General features: G+C 37.3%; 1 protein-coding gene across 6 annotated transcripts; it reads right to left on the bottom strand.

Annotated features, from left to right (window-relative positions):
* Nucleotides 1-1,188: 1,188 nt before the first annotated feature.
* Nucleotides 1,189-10,449, bottom strand: LOC131994208 (uncharacterized). Of its 6 annotated transcripts, none has more exons than XM_059360729.1 (3): nt 10,375-10,449; nt 8,414-8,533; nt 1,189-2,549 (listed from the first exon to the last, which is right to left on the bottom strand). In XM_059360729.1, the coding sequence occupies exon 3, from the start codon at nt 2,544-2,546 to the stop codon at nt 1,608-1,610; it is 939 nt and encodes a 312-aa protein (XP_059216712.1). In that variant the 5' UTR covers nt 2,547-2,549; nt 8,414-8,533; nt 10,375-10,449; the 3' UTR covers nt 1,189-1,607. The 6 variants fall into 6 exon arrangements, with proteins under 6 accessions (XP_059216712.1, XP_059216716.1, XP_059216714.1 ...); XM_059360733.1 differs by having other exon boundaries at nt 8,414-8,516; nt 10,375-10,410; XM_059360731.1 differs by lacking the exon at nt 10,375-10,449 and adding an exon at nt 10,170-10,368 and having other exon boundaries at nt 8,414-8,516.
* Between the last annotated feature and the right edge of the window lie 14,576 nt (nt 10,450-25,025).

Below are 25,025 nucleotides of genomic sequence, written 5' to 3'. Positions count from 1 at the left end.
AAACGAAAATTACATATTCCATCCGCACAAGTCACTTCCAGAATGACCCAACCACATAACCAGTATGGAATTGTCGATATTATTATTGGCTTTCAAATGAATCAATCCGATTGCAAATCGCTTAAGTCGTTTCCTAGAAAAACGAAAATTACATATTCCATCCGCACAAGTCACTTCCAGAATGAACCAACATAAAATTATTCTATATCTCGGAAACTGTGAGTGCTAGGTAGACAATACCAGTATGGAATTGTAGATATTATTATTGGCTTTCAAATGAATCAATCCGATTGCAAATCGCCTAAGTCGTTTCCGAGAAAAACGAAAATTACATATTCCATCTGCACAAGTTACTTCCAGAATGAACCAACATAAAATTATTCTGTATCTCGGAAACTGTGAGTGCTAGGTAGACATAACCAGTATGGAATTTTCGATATTATTATTGGCTTTCAAATGAATCAATCCGATTGCAAATCGCTTAAGTCGTTTCCGAGAAAAACGAAAATTACATATTCCATCCGCACAAGTCACTTCCAGAATGACCCAACCTAAAAATAATAGACATAACCAGTATGGAATTGTCGATATTATTATTGGCTTTCAAATGAATCAATCCGATTGCAAATCGCTTAAGTCGTTTCCTAGAAAAACGAAAATTACATATTCCATCCGCACAAGTCACTTCCAGAATGAACCAACATAAAATTATTCTATATCTCGGAAACTGTGAGTGCTAGGTAGACAATACCAGTATGGAATTGTAGATATTATTATTGGCTGTTTGGGGTCAAACTAAGGGTTTTGCCTTTCGAAATAAAACATAGGAAGTTTTATGTTTAAAATTCAAATGTGGTGGTGATTGTTTATTGTGATGTTCTTTTCTATGTTATTTAAATTCATTAGTTATAAGTAGATCGTAGTGTTTAAGTAGCAAATATTTAGGTTTAGATAGCACAATTCATAGATTTAAGTAGCAGTAGTAAGTAGATTAAAATTTAAATTATGAGTATAGTTGATTGTAGTAGATAGACATTGTATTTAACAGGTGGGGGGTTTGCAATATTAGAATTAGTTGGTGTTGTATGTTGTGTCCCGCACTTATGGTTGTTGTGATGTTGCAATTGTGGGTCGAGTGTAGATTTGGTTTTTGAGTCGGTTGTTATTGTGTCACTTTGTATCTAAAATGTTAAATATATTAGTTCACTGTTTCAAAGTTTATTGTTGCAATGTTCACTCTAGTTATATATGTTTGTATGTATGTTCACTTTTTACTTTTCACTTCACTTGGGTTTTCACTTTGAGGGGGAGAGAATACGATGCGCGGGTTTGAGATTTAAAACGAGACTGATCTTTTTCTGGTTGTTGCTTGTCACTTGGACCCCGCGAAAACGGTCAACTTTCCAAGCTACAAGCAACAATTCCAGGTAAACAAATATGAAGTCAAGGCGGAATCAGCGATTAAGAACTTACTTCAATGTACCGTTATGCACAGTGGGTCATGTGCATACGTGAACGCATGTCTGCACATGGGTGCACATGACTTCATGTTCAAACGTACTTTGAACATTCTCCCCCTCCAAGTGACGAAGTGACATCTTACCTTTTTAATTTTGGTTTCTTGCCTGTGAGGTGACTGGGCCGACGAACACGTATCCCCAATCTGTCTCCTGGGCGAAGACGGCTCCCAATCCGGGTTGTACAACACCACTCCTCCGGAGGTGGGCGTAGGCATCGGCCCCTACCTCTACATCGATTGGTTCGTTGCCCCTAGGGTCAGCGTCTGCCAAAGAAAGGGATCTTAGGCTGCTTGTGGGGTCGGGAATGATGGGATCTGAATAGGGTCGTCGCGGCAAATCCCGGGTCACCACTGCCCGGATGGTATGCATGGTCCTCCTCGACGCATGCCTTGACCGAAGTCTTATTGTTGCCAGACGGTGCCCTCTGCGCTCTCTCGTTGGTATCCCCAGGCGAGTTACTGTGGCTGCCGCGATTCGGGTGATGGTCGATGCCTGGCACAAAAGTACCCGTACCCCAGCCCAATCGTCCTGCTCCTCGGGTGCCAATTCCACCATCGCCGTGGGTACAAAAACAGTGGCCCGGCTGTAAGGTATCTCGACCGGGGGAGGGCCTTGGACGATGGGCATCTGGTTGGCTGGTTCGATTGCAAGTTGCCGTGGGTTGGCAATCTCCATTGGGGGCGGGCTGTAGCTGCCGTATGTCTCCCTAAGCTGTGGGGCTCCATGCAGCATTGTGTGATGGCGGTAGTCGCATGTTCGGCAGGCAGTGACCACGGGGCAGTCTGGGGCCAGATGGCTGCGCGCCAGACAGTTCCGACAGTAACTCCGTCTCTCAACTGTCTCGTATCTCTGATACGGTGTCATTTGCCGGAACCGCGGGCATGACCGTATGGCGTGGTCCTCCTGGCAGAGGCCACAGGCATACTGCCAAGATGCGGGGCGATACCTGGGTTCCCGTGGGTCGAAGCGAGGGCGTGTGGGTCTGGCGGGTCGTGGGGACTCTGGGCGAGGTAAATATCCGGCCATTATCTGTAACAAAAATCTCGTGAGTACCGTGTTTTGATGTGATTATGAATTGCTAGGGGTGTCTGAGAATAATTTGACAATCTTAGTTATGGGTCGACTGACTATGCCATTGGAAGTTCGAATGTCTACAACTCGAGTGTTCTGATCAACACCGGGGTATGTTTTAAAAACTCGTCCTAACTTCCACTCGGTGGGATATCTCTCATCCCTGATGACAACTAAATCATTGACCTGTATGTTATCTTGCTGATACTTCCATTTGTATCTACGGTGAAGCTCATTTAAGTACTCTGACTTCCACCTCTGACAAAAGTTTTGGGATATAATCTTTAATCTCTTCCACCGATTTGCAAGCGTTATGTCCTCCTCTGAGATGTCGGGTTCTGCCGGGGTCAAAAGGGAAGAGCCTATAAGGAAGTGAGCTGGGGTCAAGGGTGCTAAATCGTTAGGGTCTTCAGAAGCTGGACTAAGGGGTCGTGAATTGAGGCAGGCCTCGATACGTGCCAATATGGTTGACAGTTCTTCGAACGTGAAGTTCATTTTGGGCATAGACTTCTTAAGGTGTATCTTGAATGATTTAACTCCTGCCTCCCACAATCCCCCCATATGGGGAGCTCCTGGAGGAATAAATTTCCACTCTAAATTCTGATGAGCATGTTGCTGAATGGCGCTGCTCTGTAAACTTTTCATAAACTCTTTCTGATCTTTCTTGAGCATTTCTGCTGCGCCTATAAAATTCTTTCCATTGTCGGAATATATCTTTTCTGGGCACCCTCTCCTTCCTATGAAACGAGCTAATGCCGCCAGAAATGATTGAGTCGATAAATCACTTGTTGCTTCTAAGTGGATGGCTTTTGTCGCAAAACAAACAAATATGCAGATATAACCCTTGGTTATTAAACACGCTCGTGCTGTTAAGCTTTTGATTCCGAAGGGTCCTGCAAAATCTACCCCTGTATTCGTAAAGGGTCTGGATAAAGTAGTACGCTCGGGTGGAAGAGATGACATAATTTGGGTCTGAGTCTTTAATCGATATAGGGTACAAACTCTGCAATTGTGTATAACTTTCTTGATCAACTGTTTCAATCTGAATATCCAAAACTCCGTACGGATGAGCCGGGTCATAAGTTGATTGCCTCCGTGCATTGAGACTTTATGAACAAATTCCACTAGAAGGAGTGCAAATCGCGAATCATATGGGATTAAGATTGGATGACGTTCGCTGTACGTCAAAGCTGGCGATTGAACTAAACGACCATTGGATCTAATTACTCCTTTTCTATCTATGAAGGGGTTGAATGGTAAAAGACTACTTCTAGGTGAAAGCCTTTTCTTTTGGGTCAAAGAACTGTATTCCTCAACGAAGTAATGTTTCTGAGTTGCCACTATAAGACGCATCTTTGTGTCTATGAGCTCTGAGCTGGTTATTTCTTGCGATGAAATTTTAAGTGAGGATCTAGTTGAACCTGTGTTACGCCAGAACCTAACTGCGTAAGACAAAACACGATATGCTCTAGCTAAAGACGAAAATCGAGTCAAAGGGTCATCAAAAGTGCCTGTTGCGAATACTTTAACTTGTTTTGCTTCAAGATTAGTGTCTGTATTAACTCGGTCTTGCGGCCACTGATCATGCGGCAATTTGAGCCACTGGGGTCCCGTCCACCATAAATTATGAGCTATTAAGTCGTCAGGAGAACAGCCACGACTTGCTACATCTGCAGGATTATATTCTGAGTCAACATGTTTCCAATTCTCACCGCCGACGTTCTCTAATATCTCTGAAACCCTGTTACCAACGAAAGCGCTCCATGAGCATGGTGGCTTTTGTAGCCAGGCTAGAACGATTGTAGAGTCGGTCCAGAAATGGGTCGTAAACTTTGATAATTGAAGCTTAGGCACAATGGCATTTGTTAACTTTGACAACATAACTGCACCGCATAATTCTAACCTTGGCAGAGAGATTTTCTTAACTGGGGCTACTCGGGTCTTGGCTGCTAGAAGAAAAGTGTCTACAGTTTTATCGATGTGTTCAACGCGTATATAAATTGTGGCTGCATATGCGCTTTCTGACGCGTCGCAGAATCCATGTATCTCCACAATACTAGCAGGTGTAAACCGAACCCATCTTGGTATCGATACAGTGTCTATAGAATGGCTGCCTCTCACAAAGTTATTCCAGTTCATTTGAGTCACTGGCTTCAACGAGTCATCCCATTCTACCTTATCTAGCCAAACCTGCTGCATGATTAACTTGGCTACAACAATTACTGGCGCTAACCATCCACATGGGTCGAAAAACCTTGCTATCGTTGATAATACTTCTCGCTTGGTGCTCATTTGCTTTTCTTCAACTGTAGGGGCCGTAAAAGTGAAATTATCACCTGATATATTCCAACGAATTCCTAGGGTCTTTGTCGAAGAAGCTTCGGAAATATTTAACCAATCTATTGGAAGAAGCATGTCTTCATTTAAATCCTTTAACAAACGTGTGTCATTTGACGCCCATTTTCTTAGCTCGAAACCAGCTGATTCTAATGCGGAGGCTAATTCCTTCCTAGCTGCTGTAGCTTCTTCTATGGAGTGTCCGCCCGCTAATACATCATCGACATATAAATTTTCTTTAATAATTCTTGATCCTAACGGATGAGAATCTTTCACGTCTTCTGCTAACTGGAGAAGGGTCCTAATCGCTAAAAATGGGGCGCAATTTATGCCGAAGGTAACAGTTAAGAGTTCGTAATCCTCAATTGGGTGGTTTTCTGATTTGCGAAAGAGGATCCTTTGAAATGCTGTTTGATTGGGGTCTACTAAGATCTGACGATACATCTTTGTCACGTCTGCATTGAAGACGTACTTAAAAAATCTCCAGTTCAACACTTGTACGACAAGGTCTTGCTGAAGTATGGGTCCTGTATGTAAGATATCATTAAGACTTTTCTTGTTTGATGTTGGGCTAGATGCGTTAAAAACCACTCTAAGTTTTGTGGTAACCCTATCTGGTTTGATAACTGCATGGTGAGGTAAGTAGTAGTGAGGGGTCTTGTATACGCTGTTTGGGTCTACCTTCCTCATGTGTCCTAATTCCAAATACTCTAATATGGCTGCATCATAATGTGCTTTAATATCTGGGGTCTTAGACAACTTTTTCTCCATTCTATGAAACTGTGCCAATGCGATGTTCCTAGATGAACCGATCTCTGAACAGCTTTTAAAAGGTAAAGTTACGATATATCTCCCCGCCTCATTACGTCGTGTTGTATTTTTGTAATTATTTTCGCAATAAATATCTTCTGCTGACCTCAAAACCTTTTTTGGGGTCTCTTCCACCTCCCAAAAGCGAGTGATTATCTTTTCTAATGATGATGCACTATAAAGTGTGATTTGTCTGTCGGATTTAGGGTCTTCCGTAATGGGTCCTCCTATGATCCACCCAAAAACGGTGTCCTGCGCTAAAAGTGATCCAAAGGATTTCATAGTACCGCCTTTTGTGAATATAAGGGGTCCAATATCTAATCCGATTAACATGTCCACGGGTCGACTTTCAAAGAATCGGGGGTCCGCGAGACTAAGGTGTGCAAAATCTCCAAATTGATTTTGCCTTAAATTGTGTGTTGGTAAATGAGAAGGTATGGTCTTTAAGACTGGTGCCCAAACCTCCAGCTCAAAACTAGGATTTACTCGTGAGCAAAGATTGAAGACGCAAGCTTTTGTCGATGTTTCAGAAACTGCGTCGCTTAAACCTGTGACGTGAATTAAATTCTTAACTGTTGGAAGTTGCAATTTGTTTCTAATTTTTTCTGATATGAAAGTTGATTGTGACCCAGGATCGATGATTGCCCTGGCATCATATCTATGTCCTCTAGATTTGATTTGAACTATTGCTGTGAACAAAAGTGTCTCTTTGGGTTGCGGAGTGGGTCTGATTTCCTGAAGTGTCAAAGTCGTTGAACAAGGTGCTTCTAAACAAGGTGTGGACTGTATATTTGGCGATACCGATGGTTGTACTAGGGTGGTTAAAGCGGCAGCACTGGTACTAGGGCGTGCGTATTCGCTAACCGGTTGAGCTAGGGTGGTAGGATCAGTAGCACTGGTGCTAGGTCGTGCTTCCTGTCTACCGGGTTGAACTAAAGTGTTGAGAGCGGCAGCACTGGTGCTAGGTCGTGCTCCGCCTCGTTGGTGTGTGCCTGTTGTAGGGTACTGGCTCTGGTTGCCTTTATGTATCAAACTGTGGTGTCGTTGACTACATTCCCTACAACTAAAACGACTTTTACACTCCCTGACTCCATGATCCGAAGAAAGGCAGTTATAGCAAAGATGACCTGTCTTAACAATGTTTATTCGATCGTTGATCGACCTTTCTAGAAATTGAGGACATTCTCGCAAAGAATGATTGGATTTACAAAGTTGACAAACCGGTTTGTTATTCTGAGCATTATAGTGTGATTGTGTGTTGTTGCTGGGTCTTGAGCCCGTGTTCTTGAAATTGGGATTTACATTTGTTTGAAAACTATTAACTCGCTTTTCCCGCTTATCGTACTCCGATCTGGGTTGATTATATCTCGAATATTGTGGCTTGATATTGCCGACTGATTCTAGGGTCTTGAATTTATGGGTCAAAAATACATCTAGTTGATTCCACGATGGAAGAGACGAACAATCTGCTAGGCTGCTTTCGAATTCTTCTAAAAATATTCTTGGTAGTTTGGTTGACACAAGATAAACTAAGATTGGGTCCCATCCCCCCGTTTCTACTTCAAGGGTCTGTAAAGTTTGGGTACAACTACCTATAGTGCGCTGTAATTTCTGGATTGTTGACGCGTTATCAACGGAAACCGAAGGTAAATTAAAAAGAGCTCGCAATTGCTCATTTACCTGCATGCGTTTATTTTCGTACCTATGAACGAGATTTCTCCACGCTATGTCGAAACCCTCATGGGTCAGTGGAACATTGGAAATTATTTCGCGGGCTTCTCCTGCTGTTTTCTGGGTTAAGTGAAACAACTTCTCGACTTTACTTAATTTTGAATTGTTAATGTAAATTGCTGAAAATAAGTCCCTAAAGGTGGGCCATTCGCGATATCCCCCTTTAAAAACATCTGTGTCACAGGGCGGCAATCTTAGAGCTGGTGAAAAATCATTATTGTCTCGCTGTTGGGTCATCGATATTCTCTCCTGTTTTTCTTGATCTTGTTGCTCGTTAAGGGCCAAAGTTTCTCCGTTAAGAGAGCTTAAACACCGTTTATAAGTTTCTAGTGCCTGTTTGTAATTATTTCGAAGTTTAGTTTTATCTATAGGTGTCTCATCCTTTTCCGGAATGCGGTCCCTACAATCTAAGTATGCCTTCTTGATTTGATCCCATAAAGAATTGAGTTCTACCCGCGTGATTTCTAACGAATGTATATTATCATCTGACTTAGCCGCGGAGTAAACGCTTTCAAAATCTACTAAATCATTCACACAGTTTACAAATTTTTCGCGTAAATTCTTATCCATTTTGTAATTGGCTTGTATATGTTTTAAATAGGTTCAAAAACTATAAAACCAAGGAAAATTTTACAACAAAATGTCCTAAAAAAAAACTGGTTATTTGTAGAAATCAAATCTATTTCAAAAAAACCTAATGCGAGAAAAAAAAATGTGTGTCTTGATGATGGGTCAAATTCACTTGGATCAAATTAATTTGGGTCAAAATTAATTGGGTCAAAATTTATCAGACAACCGAATTAGCGATTCATAATCAGAAAACGATCAAAAACAATATTAAAGTACGCTGGGTAAATGTATGAACTTTTCCTTTTTTGAAAAAAAAGGTTATGTATGACGTAATACCCAAGCGCACTTTAATAGAAAAACAAAATGGTACTCACCTTGAAGCTTCTTTTTTGATGTGTGTGTATGTGTGTGTGTGTGTAGGTGGGCGCTTGGCTTGGGTCCAGAATTGTGTGTTGGCGCCTTTTGCAATTTTTGTAGCTTTGTGTCGTTAGAGTCTTGGATTTTGTTGTTTTAGTGTTTTTGATTTGATGAAGTTTTGGGAATTTAACCGTTGTAGCGGGTTTTTCCGTTTTTATCCCAGAGCGTAGATTTTTTTTGTTTTTGTGTTTTTACACGGAACGCACGAATTTGATTTTGTTGGGGTTTTTTGAAAATGCACAATATTTTATGTTTGATAGAAAAAGAAAGAATTAGTTTGGGATAAGATTTACAAATTTATCGAGCAACCCATAATTCTGTTTTAACACTCTAATTTGTTTTTTAAGTTAAAATACTGAAAAATTTATGATTTTTAGAGAAAAAAAATTTTTCAAAATATGTAGAAAAAAATTAACATAAATTTTGGGTTGGACGATAAATTGTTAAATTTTTAAATTTTTTAGCTCTTTCTTTTTTTCAATTTAACACAAAGAAACTTCTTTAAACAATTTAAAAATTTTTTGATTTTTATAATTTTTTTTGAAATTCCACTTTTTTCCACTTCTGTTCCACTGTGCGGGTCACTTTACGTTTTTTGGGTCTTTTGCACACTTCTTTTTTGATTTACCACAACTTCTAATGATTTTGGGGTCAATTTTTTGCACATTAAAATTTAATTAATTATTTTTATTTTTACACGGGTCACCCTGTTAATTTAATTAGTTTTTGTTTTATTTGAGTCTTTATGTACTTTAATTGTCACTTTGCAATTTGGTTATTATTTTCTTTTGTTATTTCGTTTTGATCTTCATTTGGTTGGAATATTTTATCAAATTTTCAATAAAATAAATGCCACAACCAAACGAAGAACACTGAGAGCCGCTATGTATTTTTTAATTTGTGATTTGTGTATTATTTTGTTTTTAATAAATTGCCAAAACTGATCTTTTATGTGTTTTGATATTTTTGTGTTGGCCGTCCGTCCATACGTGTATGTATGTACGGTTGTGTGTAACCAACCCTTTTTTCGCACCTTTTCTATTTCATTTGCTTTTAATTGTTGGGTCACTGCACTTTTGTTGTTGCGAATTTTTTTGTGTTTCGGTCACTGGGTCTTTTGAAATGAAAATGAATTATTTTTGGGCACAAAACAGAAAAATTTTTTTTTGATTTTTGGTTTTTTAATTATTTAAAAAAACCACTTATCCGGTTCGCAATGGACCAAATGTTTGGGGTCAAACTAAGGGTTTTGCCTTTCGAAATAAAACATAGGAAGTTTTATGTTTAAAATTCAAATGTGGTGGTGATTGTTTATTGTGATGTTCTTTTCTATGTTATTTAAATTCATTAGTTATAAGTAGATCGTAGTGTTTAAGTAGCAAATATTTAGGTTTAGATAGCACAATTCATAGATTTAAGTAGCAGTAGTAAGTAGATTAAAATTTAAATTATGAGTATAGTTGATTGTAGTAGATAGACATTGTATTTAACAGGTGGGGGGTTTGCAATATTAGAATTAGTTGGTGTTGTATGTTGTGTCCCGCACTTATGGTTGTTGTGATGTTGCAATTGTGGGTCGAGTGTAGATTTGGTTTTTGAGTCGGTTGTTATTGTGTCACTTTGTATCTAAAATGTTAAATATATTAGTTCACTGTTTCAAAGTTTATTGTTGCAATGTTCACTCTAGTTATATATGTTTGTATGTATGTTCACTTTTTACTTTTCACTTCACTTGGGTTTTCACTTTGAGGGGGAGAGAATACGATGCGCGGGTTTGAGATTTAAAACGAGACTGATCTTTTTCTGGTTGTTGCTTGTCACTTGGACCCCGCGAAAACGGTCAACTTTCCAAGCTACAAGCAACAATTCCAGGTAAACAAATATGAAGTCAAGGCGGAATCAGCGATTAAGAACTTACTTCAATGTACCGTTATGCACAGTGGGTCATGTGCATACGTGAACGCATGTCTGCACATGGGTGCACATGACTTCATGTTCAAACGTACTTTGAACATTGGCTTTCAAATGAATCAATCCGATTGCAAATCGCTTAAGTCGTTTCAGAGAAAAACGAAAATTACATATTCCATCCGCACAAGTCACTTCCAGAATGACCCAACCTAAAAATAATAGACATAACCAGTATGGAATTGTCGATATTATTATTGGCTTTCAAATGAATCAATCCGATTGCAAATCGCTTAAGTCGTTTCCGAGAAAAACGAAAATTACATATTCCATCCGCACAAGTCACTTCCAGAATGACCCAACCTAAAAATAATAGACATAACCAGTATGGATTTGTCGATATTATTATTGGCTTTCAAATGAATCAATCCGATTGCAAATCGCTTAAGTCGTTTCCGAGAAAAACGAAAATTACATATTCCATCCGCACAAGTCACTTCCAGAATGAACCAACATAAAATTATTCTATATCTCGGAAACTGTGAGTGCTAGGTAGACAATACCAGTATGGAATTGTAGATATTATTATTGGCTTTCAAATGAATCAATCCGATTGCAAATCGCTTTAGTCGTTTCCGAGAAAAACGAAAATTACATATTCCATCCGCACAAGTCACTTCCAGAATGACCCAACTTAAAAATAATCTATATCTCGGAAACTGTGAGTGCTAGGTAGACAAAACCAGTATGGAATTGTAGGTATTATTATTGGCTTTCAAATGAATCAATCCGATTGCAAATCATTTAAGTCGTTTCCGAGAAAAACGAAAATTACATATTCCATCCGCAAAAGTCACTTCCAGAATGGCCCAACAAAAAATTATTCTGTATCTCGGAAACTGTGAGTGTTAGGTAGACAAAACAAGTATGGAATTGTAGATACTATTATTGGCTTTCAAACGAATCAATCTGATTGCGAATCGGTTAAGTCGTTTCCGGGAAAAACGAAAATTGCATATTCCATCCGCACAAATTACTTCCAGAATGACCCAACATAAAATTATTCTGTATCTCGGAAACTGTGTGTGGCAGGTGGACAAAACAGGTATGGAATTATAGATATTATTATTGGTTTGCAAACGAATCAATCCGATTGCGAATCGGTTAAGTCGTTTCCGAGAAACACGAAAATTACATATTCCATCCACACAAGTCACATCAAGAATGAACCAACATAAAATTATCCTATATCTCGGAAACTGTGATTGGTAGGTAGACAATACCAGTATGGAATTGTAGATATTATTATTGGCTTTCAAATGAATCAATCCGATTGCAAATCGCCTAAGTCGTTTCCGAGAAAAACGAAAATTACATATTCCATCCGCACAGGTCACTTCCAGAATGACCCAACCTAAAAATAATCTATATCTCGGAAACGGTAAGCGCTAGGTAGAAAGAAACAGTATGGAATTGTAGATATTATTATTGGCTTTCAAATGAATCAATCCGATTGCAAATCGTTTAAGTCGTTTCCGAGAAAAACGAAAATTACATATTCCATCCGCACAGGTCACTTCCAGAATGACCCAACCTAAAAATAATCTATATCTCGGAAACGGTAAGTGCTAGGTAGACATAACCATTATGGAATTATAGATATTATTATTGGTTTGCAAATGAATCAATCCGATTGCAAATCGCTTAAGTCGTTTCCGAGAAAAACGAAAATTACATATTCCATCCGCACAAGTCACTTCCAGAATGAACCAACATAAAATTATTCTATATCTCGGAAACTGTGAGTGCTAGGTAGACAATACCAGTATGGAATTGTAGATATTATTATTGGCTTTCAAATGAATCAATCCGATTGCAAATCGCTTAAGTCGTTTCCGAGAAAAACGAAAATTACATATTCCATCCGCACAAGTCACTTCCAGAATGACCCAACCTAAAAATAATAGACATAACCAGTATGGAATTGTCGATATTATTATTGACTTTCAAATGAATCAATCCGATTGCAAATCGCTTAAGTCGTTTCTTAGAAAAACGAAAATTACATATTCCATCCGCACAAGTCACTTCCAGAATGAACCAACATAAAATTATTCTATATCTCGGAAACTGTGAGTGCTAGGTAGACAATACCAGTATGGAATTGTAGATATTATTATTGGCTTTCAAATGAATCAATCCGATTGCAAATCGCTTTAGTCGTTTCCGAGAAAAACGAAAATTACATATTCCATCCGCACAGGTCACTTCCAGAATGACCCAACCTAAAAATAATACACATAACCAGTATGGATTTGTCGATATTATTATTGGCTTTCAAATGAATCAATCCGATTGCAAATCGCTTAAGTCGTTTCCGAGAAAAACGAAAATTACATATTCCATCCGCACAAGTCACTTCCAGAATGAACCAACATAAAATTATTCTATATCTCGGAAACTGTGAGTGCTAGGTAGACAATACCAGTATGGAATTGTAGATATTATTATTGGCTTTCAAATGAATCAATCCGATTGCAAATCGCTTTAGTCGTTTCCGAGAAACACGAAAATTACATATTCCATCCGCACAAGTCACTTCCAGAATGACCCAACCTAAAAATAATCTATATCTCGGAACGGTAAGTGCTAGGTAGAAAGAACCAGTATTGAATTGTAGATATTATTATTGGCTTTCAAATGAATCAATCCGAATGCAAATCGCTTTAGTCGTTTCCGAGAAAAACGAAAATTACATATTCCATCCGCACAAGTCACTTCCAGAATGACCCAACTTAAAAATAATCTATATCTCGGAAACTGTGAGTGCTAGGTAGACAAAACCAGTATGGAATTGTAGGTATTATTATTGGCTTTCAAATGAATCAATCCGATTGCAAATCATTTAAGTCGTTTCCGAGAAAAACGAAAATTACATATTCCATCCGCAAAAGTCACTTCCAGAATGGCCCAACAAAAAATTATTCTGTATCTCGGAAACTGTGAGTGTTAGGTAGACAAAACAAGTATGGAATTGTAGATACTATTATTGGCTTTCAAACGAATCAATCTGATTGCGAATCGGTTAAGTCGTTTCCGGGAAAAACGAAAATTGCATATTCCATCCGCACAAATTACTTCCAGAATGACCCAACATAAAATTATTCTGTATCTCGGAAACTGTGTGTGGCAGGTGGACAAAACAGGTATGGAATTATAGATATTATTATTGGTTTGCAAACGAATCAATCCGATTGCGAATCGGTTAAGTCGTTTCCGAGAAACACGAAAATTACATATTCCATCCACACAAGTCACATCAAGAATGAACCAACATAAAATTATCCTATATCTCGGAAACTGTGATTGGTAGGTAGACAATACCAGTATGGAATTGTAGATATTATTATTGGCTTTCAAATGAATCAATCCGATTGCAAATCGCCTAAGTCGTTTCCGAGAAAAACGAAAATTACATATTCCATCCGCACAGGTCACTTCCAGAATGACCCAACCTAAAAATAATCTATATCTCGGAAACGGTAAGCGCTAGGTAGAAAGAAACAGTATGGAATTGTAGATATTATTATTGGCTTTCAAATGAATCAATCCGATTGCAAATCGTTTAAGTCGTTTCCGAGAAAAACGAAAATTACATATTCCATCCGCACAGGTCACTTCCAGAATGACCCAACCTAAAAATAATCTATATCTCGGAAACGGTAAGTGCTAGGTAGACATAACCATTATGGAATTATAGATATTATTATTGGTTTGCAAATGAATCAATCCGATTGCAAATCGCTTAAGTCGTTTCCGAGAAAAACGAAAATTACATATTCCATCCGCACAAGTCACTTCCAGAATGAACCAACATAAAATTATTCTATATCTCGGAAACTGTGAGTGCTAGGTAGACAATACCAGTATGGAATTGTAGATATTATTATTGGCTTTCAAATGAATCAATCCGATTGCAAATCGCTTAAGTCGTTTCCGAGAAAAACGAAAATTACATATTCCATCCGCACAAGTCACTTCCAGAATGACCCAACCTAAAAATAATAGACATAACCAGTATGGAATTGTCGATATTATTATTGACTTTCAAATGAATCAATCCGATTGCAAATCGCTTAAGTCGTTTCTTAGAAAAACGAAAATTACATATTCCATCCGCACAAGTCACTTCCAGAATGAACCAACATAAAATTATTCTATATCTCGGAAACTGTGAGTGCTAGGTAGACAATACCAGTATGGAATTGTAGATATTATTATTGGCTTTCAAATGAATCAATCCGATTGCAAATCGCTTTAGTCGTTTCCGAGAAAAACGAAAATTACATATTCCATCCGCACAGGTCACTTCCAGAATGACCCAACCTAAAAATAATACACATAACCAGTATGGATTTGTCGATATTATTATTGGCTTTCAAATGAATCAATCCGATTGCAAATCGCTTAAGTCGTTTCCGAGAAAAACGAAAATTACATATTCCATCCGCACAAGTCACTTCCAGAATGAACCAACATAAAATTATTCTATATCTCGGAAACTGTGAGTGCTAGGTAGACAATACCAGTATGGAATTGTAGATATTATTATTGGCTTTCAAATGAATCAATCCGATTGCAAATCGCTTTAGTCGTTTCCGAGAAACACGAAAATTACATATTCCATCCGCACAAGTCACTTCCAGAATGACCCAACCTAAAAATAATCTATATCTCGGAACGGTAAGTGCTAGGTAGAAAGAACCAGTATTGAATTGTAGATATTATTATTGGCTTTCAAATGAATCAATCCGAATGCAAATCGTTTAAGTCGTTTCCGAGAAAAACGAAAATTACATATTCCATCCGCACAGGTCACTTCCAGAATGACCCAACCTAAAAATAATCTACATCTCGGAAACGGTAAGTGCTAGGTAGACATAACCAGTATGGAATTGTAGAAATTATTTTTGGCTTTCAAATGAATCAATCCGATTGCAAATCGTTTAAGTCGTTTCCGAGAAAAACGAAAATTACATATTCCATCCGCACAAGTCACTTCCAGAATGACCCAACATAAAATTATTCTATATCTCGGAAACTGTGAGTGCTAGGTAGACAAAACCAGTATGGAATTGTAGGTATTATTATTGGCTTTCAAATGAATCAATCCGATTGCAAATCATTTAAATCGTTTCCGAGAAAAACGAAAATTACATATTCCATCCGCAAAAGTCACTTCCAGAATTGCCCAACAAAAAATTATTCTGTATCTCGGAAACTGTGAGTGTTAGGTAGACAAAACAAGTATGGAATTGTAGATACTATTATTGGCTTTCAAACGAATCAATCTGATTGCGAATCGGTTAAGTCGTTTCCGGGAAAAACGAAAATTGCATATTCCATCCGCACAAATTACTTCCAGAATGACCCAACATAAAATTATTCTGTATCTCGGAAACTGTGTGTGGCAGGTGGACAAAACAGGTATGGAATTATAGATATTATTATTGGTTTGCAAACGAATCAATCCGATTGCGAATCGGTTAAGTCGTTTCCGAGAAACACGAAAATTACATATTCCATCCACACAAGTCACATCAAGAATGAACCAACATAAAATTATCCTATATCTCGGAAACTGTGATTGGTAGGTAGACAATACCAGTATGGAATTGTAGATATTATTATTGGCTTTCAAATGAATCAATCCGATTGCAAATCGCCTAAGTCGTTTCCGAGAAAAACGAAAATTACATATTCCATCCGCACAGGTCACTTCCAGAATGACCCAACCTAAAAATAATCTATATCTCGGAAACGGTAAGCGCTAGGTAGAAAGAAACAGTATGGAATTGTAGATATTATTATTGGCTTTCAAATGAATCAATCCGATTGCAAATCGTTTAAGTCGTTTCCGAGAAAAACGAAAATTACATATTCCATCCGCACAGGTCACTTCCAGAATGACCCAACCTAAAAATAATCTATATCTCGGAAACGGTAAGTGCTAGGTAGACATAACCATTATGGAATTGTCGATATTATTATTGGCTTTCAAATGAATCAATCCGATTGCAAATCGCTTAAGTCGTTTCCGAGAAAAACGAAAATTACATATTCCATCCGCACAAGTCACTTCCAGAATGAACCAACATAAAATTATTCTATATCTCGGAAACTGTGAGTGCTAGGTAGACAATACCAGTATGGAATTGTAGATATTATTATTGGCTTTCAAATGAATCAATCCGATTGCAAATCGCTTAAGTCGTTTCCGAGAAAAACGAAAATTACATATTCCATCCGCACAAGTCACTTCCAGAATGACCCAACCTAAAAATAACAGACATAACCAGTATGGAATTGTCGATATTATTATTGGCTTTCAAATGAATCAATCCGATTGCAAATCGCTTAAGTCGTTTCCTAGAAAAACGAAAATTACATATTCCATCCGCACAAGTCACTTCCAGAATGAACCAACATAAAATTATTCTATATCTCGGAAACTGTGAGTGCTAGGTAGACAATACCAGTATGGAATTGTAGATATTATTATTGGCTTTCAAATGAATCAATCCGATTGCAAATCGCTTTAGTCGTTTCCGAGAAAAACGAAAATTACATATTCCATCCGCACAAGTCACTTCCAGAATGACCCAACCTAAAAATAATCTATATCTCGAAAACGGTAAGTGCTAGGTAGAAAGAACCAGTATGGAATTGTAGATATTATTATTGGCTTTCAAATGAATCAATCCGATTGCAAATCGTTTAAGTCGTGTCCGAGAAAAACGAAAATTGCATATTCCATCCGCACAGGTCACTTCCAGAATGACCCAACCTAAAAATAATCTATATCTCGGACACGGTAAGTGCTAGGTAGACATAACCAGTATGGAATTGTCGATATTATTATTGGCTTTCAAATGAATCAATCCGATTGCAAATCGCTTAAGTCGTTTCCGAGAAAACCGAAAATTACATATTCCATCCGCACAAGTCACTTCCAGAAAGAACCAACCTAAAATTATTCTATATCTCGGAAATTGTGAGTGCTAGGTAGACAATACCAGTATGGAATTGTAGATATTATTATTGGCTTTCAAATGAATCAATCCGATTGCAAATCGCTTAAGTCGTTTCCGAGAAAAACGAAAATTACGAAAAAGCACAAGTCACTTCCAGAATGACCCAACCTAAAAATAATAGACATAACCAGTATGGAATTGTCGATATTATTATTGGCTTTCAAATGAATCAATCCGATTGCAAATCGCTTAAGTCGTTTCCGAGAAAAACGAAAATTACATATTCCATCCGCACAAGTCACTTCCAGAATGAACCAACATAAAATTATTCTATATCTCGGAAACTGTGAGTGCTAGGTAGACAATACCAGTATGGAATTGTAGATATTATTATTGGCTTTCAAATGAATCAATCCGATTGGAAATCGCTTTAGTCGTTTCCGAGAAAAACGAAAATTACATATTCCATCCGCACAAGTCACTTCCAGAATGACCCAACCTAAAAATAATCTATATCTCGAAAACGGTAAGTGCTAGGTAGAAAGAACCAGTATGGAATTGTAGATATTATTATTGGCTTTCAAATGAATTAATCCGATTGCAAATCGTTTAAGTCGTTTCCGAGAAAAACGAAAATTGCATATTCCATCCGCACAGGTCACTTCCAGAATGACCCAACCTAAAAATAATCTATATCTCGGAAACGGTAAGTGCTAGGTAGACATAACCAGTATGGAATTGTAGATATTATTTTTGGCTTTCAAATGAATCAATCCGATTGCAAATCGTTTCCGAGAAAAACGAAAATGACATATTCCATCCGCACAAGTCACTTCCAGAATGACCCAACATAAAATTATTCTATATCTCGGAAACTGTGAGTGCTAGGTAGTCGCTTTAGTCGTTTCCGAGAAAAACGAAAATTACATATTCCATCCGCACAAGTCACTTCCAGAATGACCCAACCTAAAAATAATCTATATCTCGAAAACGGTAAGTGCTAGGTAGAAAGAACCAGTATGGAATTGTAAATATTATTATTGGCTTTCAAATGAATCAATCCGATTGCAAATCGTTTAAGTCGTTTCCGAGAAAAACGAAAATTGCATATTCCATCCTCACAGGTCACTTCCAGAATGACCCAACCTAAAAATAATCTATATCTCGGAAACGGTAAGTGCTAGGTAGACATAACCAGTATGGATTTGTAGATATTATTGTTGGCTTTCACATGAATCAATCCGATTGCAATTCGTTTAAGTCGTTTCCGAGAAAAACGAAAATTACATATTCCATCCGCACAAGTCACTTCCAGAATGACCCAACATAAAATTATTCTATATCTCGGAAACTGTGAGTGCTAGGTAGACAAAACCAGTATGGAATTGTAGATATTATTATTGGCTTTCAAATGAATCAATCCGATTGCAAATCATTTAAGTCGTTTCCGAGAAAAACGAAAATTACATATTCCATCCGCAAAAGTCACTTCCAGAATGGCCCAACAAAAAATTATTCTTTATCTCGGAAACTGTAAGTGTTAGGTAGACAAAACAAGTATGGAATTGTAGATACTATTATTGGCTTTCAAACAAATCAATCTGATTGCGAATCGGTTAAGTCGTTTCCGGGAAAAACGAAAATTGCATATTCCATCTGCACAAATTACTTCCAGAATGACCCAACATAAAATTATTCTGTATCTCGGAAACTGTGTGTGGCAGGTAGACAAAACAGGTATGGAATTATAGATATTATTATTGGTTTGCAAACGAATCAATCCGATTGCGAATCGGTTAAGTCGTTTCCGAGAAACACGAAAATTACATATTCCATCCACACAAGTCACATCAAGAATGAACCAACATAAAATTATCCTATATCTCGGAAACTGTGAGTGGTAGGTAGACAAAACCAGTATGGAATTGTAGATATTATTATTGGCTTTCAAATGAATCAATCCGATTGCAAATCGCTTAAGTCGTTTCCGAGAAAAACGAAAATTACATATTCCATCCGCACAAGTCACTTCCAGAATGAACCAACATAAAATTATTCAATATCTCGGAAACGGTAAGCGCTAGGTAGAAAGAACCAGTATGGAATTGTAGATATTATTATTGGCTTTCAAATGAATCAATCCGATTGCAAATCGTTTAGGTCGTTTCCGAGAAAAACGAAAATTACATATTCCATCCGCACAAGTCACTTCCAGAATGACCCAACCTAAAAATAATCTATATCTCGGAAACGGTAAGTGCTAGGTAGACATAACCATTATGGAATTGTCGATATTATTATTGGCTTTCAAATGAATCAATCCGATTGCAAATCGCTTAAGTCGTTTTCGAGAAAAACGAAAATTACATATTCCATCCGCACAAGTCAATTCCAGAATGAACCAACAAAAAATTATTCTATATCTCGGAAACTGTGAGTGCTAGGTAGACAATACCAGTATGGAATTGTAGATATTATTATTGGCTTTCAAATGAATCAATCCGATTGCAAATCGCTTAAGTCGTTTCCGAGAAAAACGAAAATTACATATTCCATCCGCACAAGTCACTTCCAGAATGACCCAACCTAAAAATAATAGACATAACCAGTATGGAATTGTCGATATTATTATTGGCTTTCAAATGAATCAATCCGATTGCAAATCGCTTTAGTCGTTTCCGAGAAAAACGAAAATTACATATTCCATCCGCACAAGTCACTTCCAGAATGAGCCAACATAAAATTATCCTATATCTCGGAATCTGTGAGTGCTAGGTAGACAATACCAGTATGGAATTGTAGATATTATTATTGGCTTTCAAACGAATCAATCCGATTGCAAATCGCTTTAGTCGTTTCCGAGAAAAACGAAAATTACATATTCCATCCGCACAAGTCACTTCCAGAATGACCCAACCTAAAAATAATAGACATAACCAGTATGGAATTGTCGATATTATTATTGACTTTCAAATGAATCAATCCGATTGCAAATCGCTTAAGTCGTTTCCGAGAAAAACGAAAATTACATATTCCATCCGCACAAGTCACTTCCAGAATGAACCAACATAAAATTATTCTGTATCTCGGAAACTGTGAGTGCTAGGTAGACATAACCAGTATGGAATTGTCGATATTATTATTGGCTTTCAAATGAATCAATCCGATTGCAAATCGGTTACGTTGTTTACGAGAAACACGAAAATTAAATATTCCATCCGCAAAAGTCACTACCAGAATGGCCCAACAAAAAATTATTCTGTATCTCGGAAACTGTGAGTGTTAGGTAGACAAAACAAGTATGGAATTGTAGATACTATTATTGGATTTCAAACGAATCAATCTGATTGCGAATCGGTTAAGTCGTTTCCGGGAAAAACGAAAATTGCATATTCCATCCGCACAAATTACTTCCAGAATGACCCATTATTATTGGCTTTCAAATGAATCAATCCGATTGCAAATCGCTTAAGTCGTTTCCGAGAAAAACGAAAATTACATATTCCATCCGCACAAGTCACTTCCAGAATGAACCAACATAAAATTATTCTGTATCTCGGAAACTGTGAGTGCTAGGTAGACATAACCAGTATGGAATTGTCGATATTATTATTGGCTTTCAAATGAATCAATCCGATTGCAAATCGGTTACGTTGTTTACGAGAAACACGAAAATTAAATATTCCATCCGCAAAAGTCACTACCAGAATGGCCCAACAAAAAATTATTCTGTATCTCGGAAACTGTGAGTGTTAGGTAGACAAAACAAGTATGGAATTGTAGATACTATTATTGGCTTTCAAACGAATCAATCTGATTGCGAATCGGTTAAGTCGTTTCCGGGAAAAACGAAAATTGCATATTCCATCCGCACAAATTACTTCCAGAATGACCCATTATTATTGGCTTTCAAATGAATCAATCCGATTGCAAATCGCTTAAGTCGTTTCCGAGAAAAACGAAAATTACATATTCCATCCGCACAAGTCACTTCCAGAATGAACCAACATAAAATTATTCTATATCTCGGAAACTGTGAGTGCTAGGTAGACAATACCAGTATGGAATTGTATGTAGATATTATTATTGGCTTTCAAATGAATCAATCCGATTGCAAATCGCTTTAGTCGTTTCCGAGAAAAACGAAAATTACATATTCCATCCGCACAAGTCACTTCCAGAATGAACCAACATAAAATTATTCTATATCTCGGAAACTGTGAGTGCTAGGTAGACAATACCAGCATGGAATTGTAGATATTATTATTGGCTTTCAAATGAATCAATCCGATTGCAAATCGCTTAAGTCGTTTCCGAGAAAAACGAAAATTACATATTTCATCCGCACAAGTCACTTCCAGAATGACCCAACCTAAAAATAATAGACATAACCAGTATGGAATTGTCGATATTATTATTGGCTTTCAAATGAATCAATCCGATTGCAAATCGCTTAAGTCGTTTCCGAGAAAAACGAAAATTACATATTCCATCCGCACAAGTCACTTCCAGAATGACCAACCTAAAAATAATAGACATAACCAGTATGGAATTGTCGATATTATTATTGGCTTTCAAATGAATCAATCCGATTGCAAATCGCTTAAGTCGTTTCCGAGAAAAACGAAAATTACATATTCCATCCGCACAAGTCACTTCCAGAATGAACCAACAAAAAATTATTCTATATCTCGGAAACTGTGAGTGCTTGGTAGACAATACCAGTATGGAATTGTAGATATTATTATTGGCTTTCAAATGAATCAATCCGATTGCAAATCGCTTTAGTCGTTTCCGAGAAAAACGAAAATTACATATTCCATCCGCACAAGTTACTTCCAGAATGACCCAACCTAAAAATAATCTATATCTCGGAAACGGTAAGTGCTAGGTAGAAAGAACCAGTATGGAATTGTAGATATTATTATTGGCTTTCAAATGAATCAATCCGATTGCAAATCGTTTAAGTCGTTTCCGAGAAAAACGAAAATTACATATTCCATCCGCACAAGTCACTTCCAGAATGACCCAACATAAAATTATTCTATATCTCGGAAACTGTGAGTGCTAGGTAGACAAAACCAGTATGGAATTGTAGATATTATTATTGGCTTTTAAATGAATCAATCCGATTGCAAATCATTTAAGTCGTTTCCGAGAAAAACGAAAATTACATATTCCATCCGCAAAAGTCATTTCCAGAATGGCCCAACAAAAAATTATTCTGTATCTCGGAAACTGTGAGTGTTAGGTAGACAAAACAAGTATGGAATTGTAGATACTATTATTGGCTTTCAAACGAATCAATCTGATTGCGAATCGGTTAAGTCGTTTCCGGGAAAAACGAAAATTGCATATTCCATCCGCACAAATTACTTCCAGAATGACCCAACATAAAATTATTCTGTATCTCGGAAACTGTGTGTGGCAGGTAGACAAAACAAGTATGGAATTATAGATATTATTATTGGTTTGCAAACGAATCAATCAGATTGCGAATCGGTTAAGTCGTTTCCGAGAAACACGAAAATTACATATTCCATCCACACAAGTCACATCAAGAATGAACCAACATAAAATTATCCTATATCTCGGAAACTGTGAGTGGTAGGTAGACAAAACCAGTATGGAATTGTAGATATTATTATTGGCTTTCAAATGAATCAATCCGATTGCAAATCGCCTAAGTCGTTTCCGAGAAAAACGAAAATTACATATTCAATCTGCACAAGTTACTTCCAGAATGAACCAACATAAAATTATTCTGTATCTCGGAAACTGTGAGTGCTAGGTAGACATAACCAGTATGGAATTGTCGATATTATTATTGGCTTTCAAACGAATCAATCCGATTGCAAATCGCTTAAGTCGTTTCCGAGAAAAACGAAAATTACATATTCCATCCGCACAAGTCACTTCCAGAATGAACCAACATAAAATTATTCTATATCTCGGAAACTGTGAGTGCTAGGTAGACAATACCAGTATGGAATTGTAGATATTATTATTGGCTTTCAAATGAATCAATCCGATTGCAAATCGCTTAAGTCGTTTCCGAGAAAAACGAAAATTACATATTCCATCCGCACAAGTCACTTCCAGAATGAACCAACATAAAATTATTCTATATCTCGGAAACGGATTGAATGAATCAATCCGATTGCAAATCGCTTTAGTCGTTTCCGAGAAAAACGAAAATTACATATTCCATCCGCACAAGTCACTTCCAGAATGAACCAACATAAAATTATTCTATATCTCGGAAACTGTGAGTGCTAGGTAGACAATACCAGTATGGAATTGTATGTAGATATTATTATTGGCTTTCAAATGAATCAATCCGATTGCAAATCGCTTTAGTCGTTTCCGAGAAAAACGAAAATTACATATTCCATCCGCACAAGTCACTTCCAGAATGAACCAACATAAAATTATTGTATATCTCGGAAACTGTGAGTGCTAGGTAGACAATACCAGCATGGAATTGTAGATATTATTATTGGCTTTCAAATGAATCAATCCGATTGCAAATCGCTTAAGTCGTTTCCGAGAAAAACGAAAATTACATATTTCATCCGCACAAGTCACTTCCAGAATGACCCAACCTAAAAATAATAGACATAACCAGTATGGAATTGTCGATATTATTATTGGCTTTCAAATGAATCAATCCGATTGCAAATCGCTTAAGTCGTTTCCGAGAAAAACGAAAATTACATATTCCATCCGCACAAGTCACTTCCAGAATGAACCAACATAAAATTATTCTATATCTCGGAAACTGTGAGTGCTAGGTAGACAATACCAGTATGGAATTGTAGATATTATTATTGGCTTTCAAATGAATCAATCCGATTGCAAATCGCTTTAGTCGTTTCCGAGAAAAACGAAAATTACATATTCCATCCGCACAAGTTACTTCCAGAATGACCCAACCTAAAAATAATCTATATCTCGGAAACGGTAAGTGCTAGGTAGAAAGAACCAGTATGGAATTGTAGATATTATTATTGGCTTTCAAATGAATCAATCCGATTGCAAATCGTTTAAGTCGTTTCCGAGAAAAACGAAAATTACATATTCCATCCGCACAAGTCACTTCCAGAATGACCCAACATAAAATTATTCTATATCTCGGAAACTGTGAGTGCTAGGTAGACAAAACCAGTATGGAATTGTAGATATTATTATTGGCTTTTAAATGAATCAATCCGATTGCAAATCATTTAAGTCGTTTCCGAGAAAAACGAAAATTACATATTCCATCCGCAAAAGTCATTTCCAGAATGGCCCAACAAAAAATTATTCTGTATCTCGGAAACTGTGAGTGTTAGGTAGACAAAACAAGTATGGAATTGTAGATACTATTATTGGCTTTCAAACGAATCAATCTGATTGCGAATCGGTTAAGTCGTTTCCGGGAAAAACGAAAATTGCATATTCCATCCGCACAAATTACTTCCAGAATGACCCAACATAAAATTATTCTGTATCTCGGAAACTGTGTGTGGCAGGTAGACAAAACAGGTATGGAATTATAGATATTATTATTGGTTTGCAAACGAATCAATCCGATTGCGAATCGGTTAAGTCGTTTCCGAGAAACACGAAGATTACATATTCCATC

Source organism: Stomoxys calcitrans, chromosome 1 (assembly GCF_963082655.1).
Source record: "Stomoxys calcitrans chromosome 1, idStoCalc2.1, whole genome shotgun sequence".
NCBI lineage: Eukaryota > Metazoa > Arthropoda > Insecta > Diptera > Muscidae > Stomoxys > Stomoxys calcitrans.
This window is presented reverse-complemented; position numbering and strand designations above follow the sequence as displayed.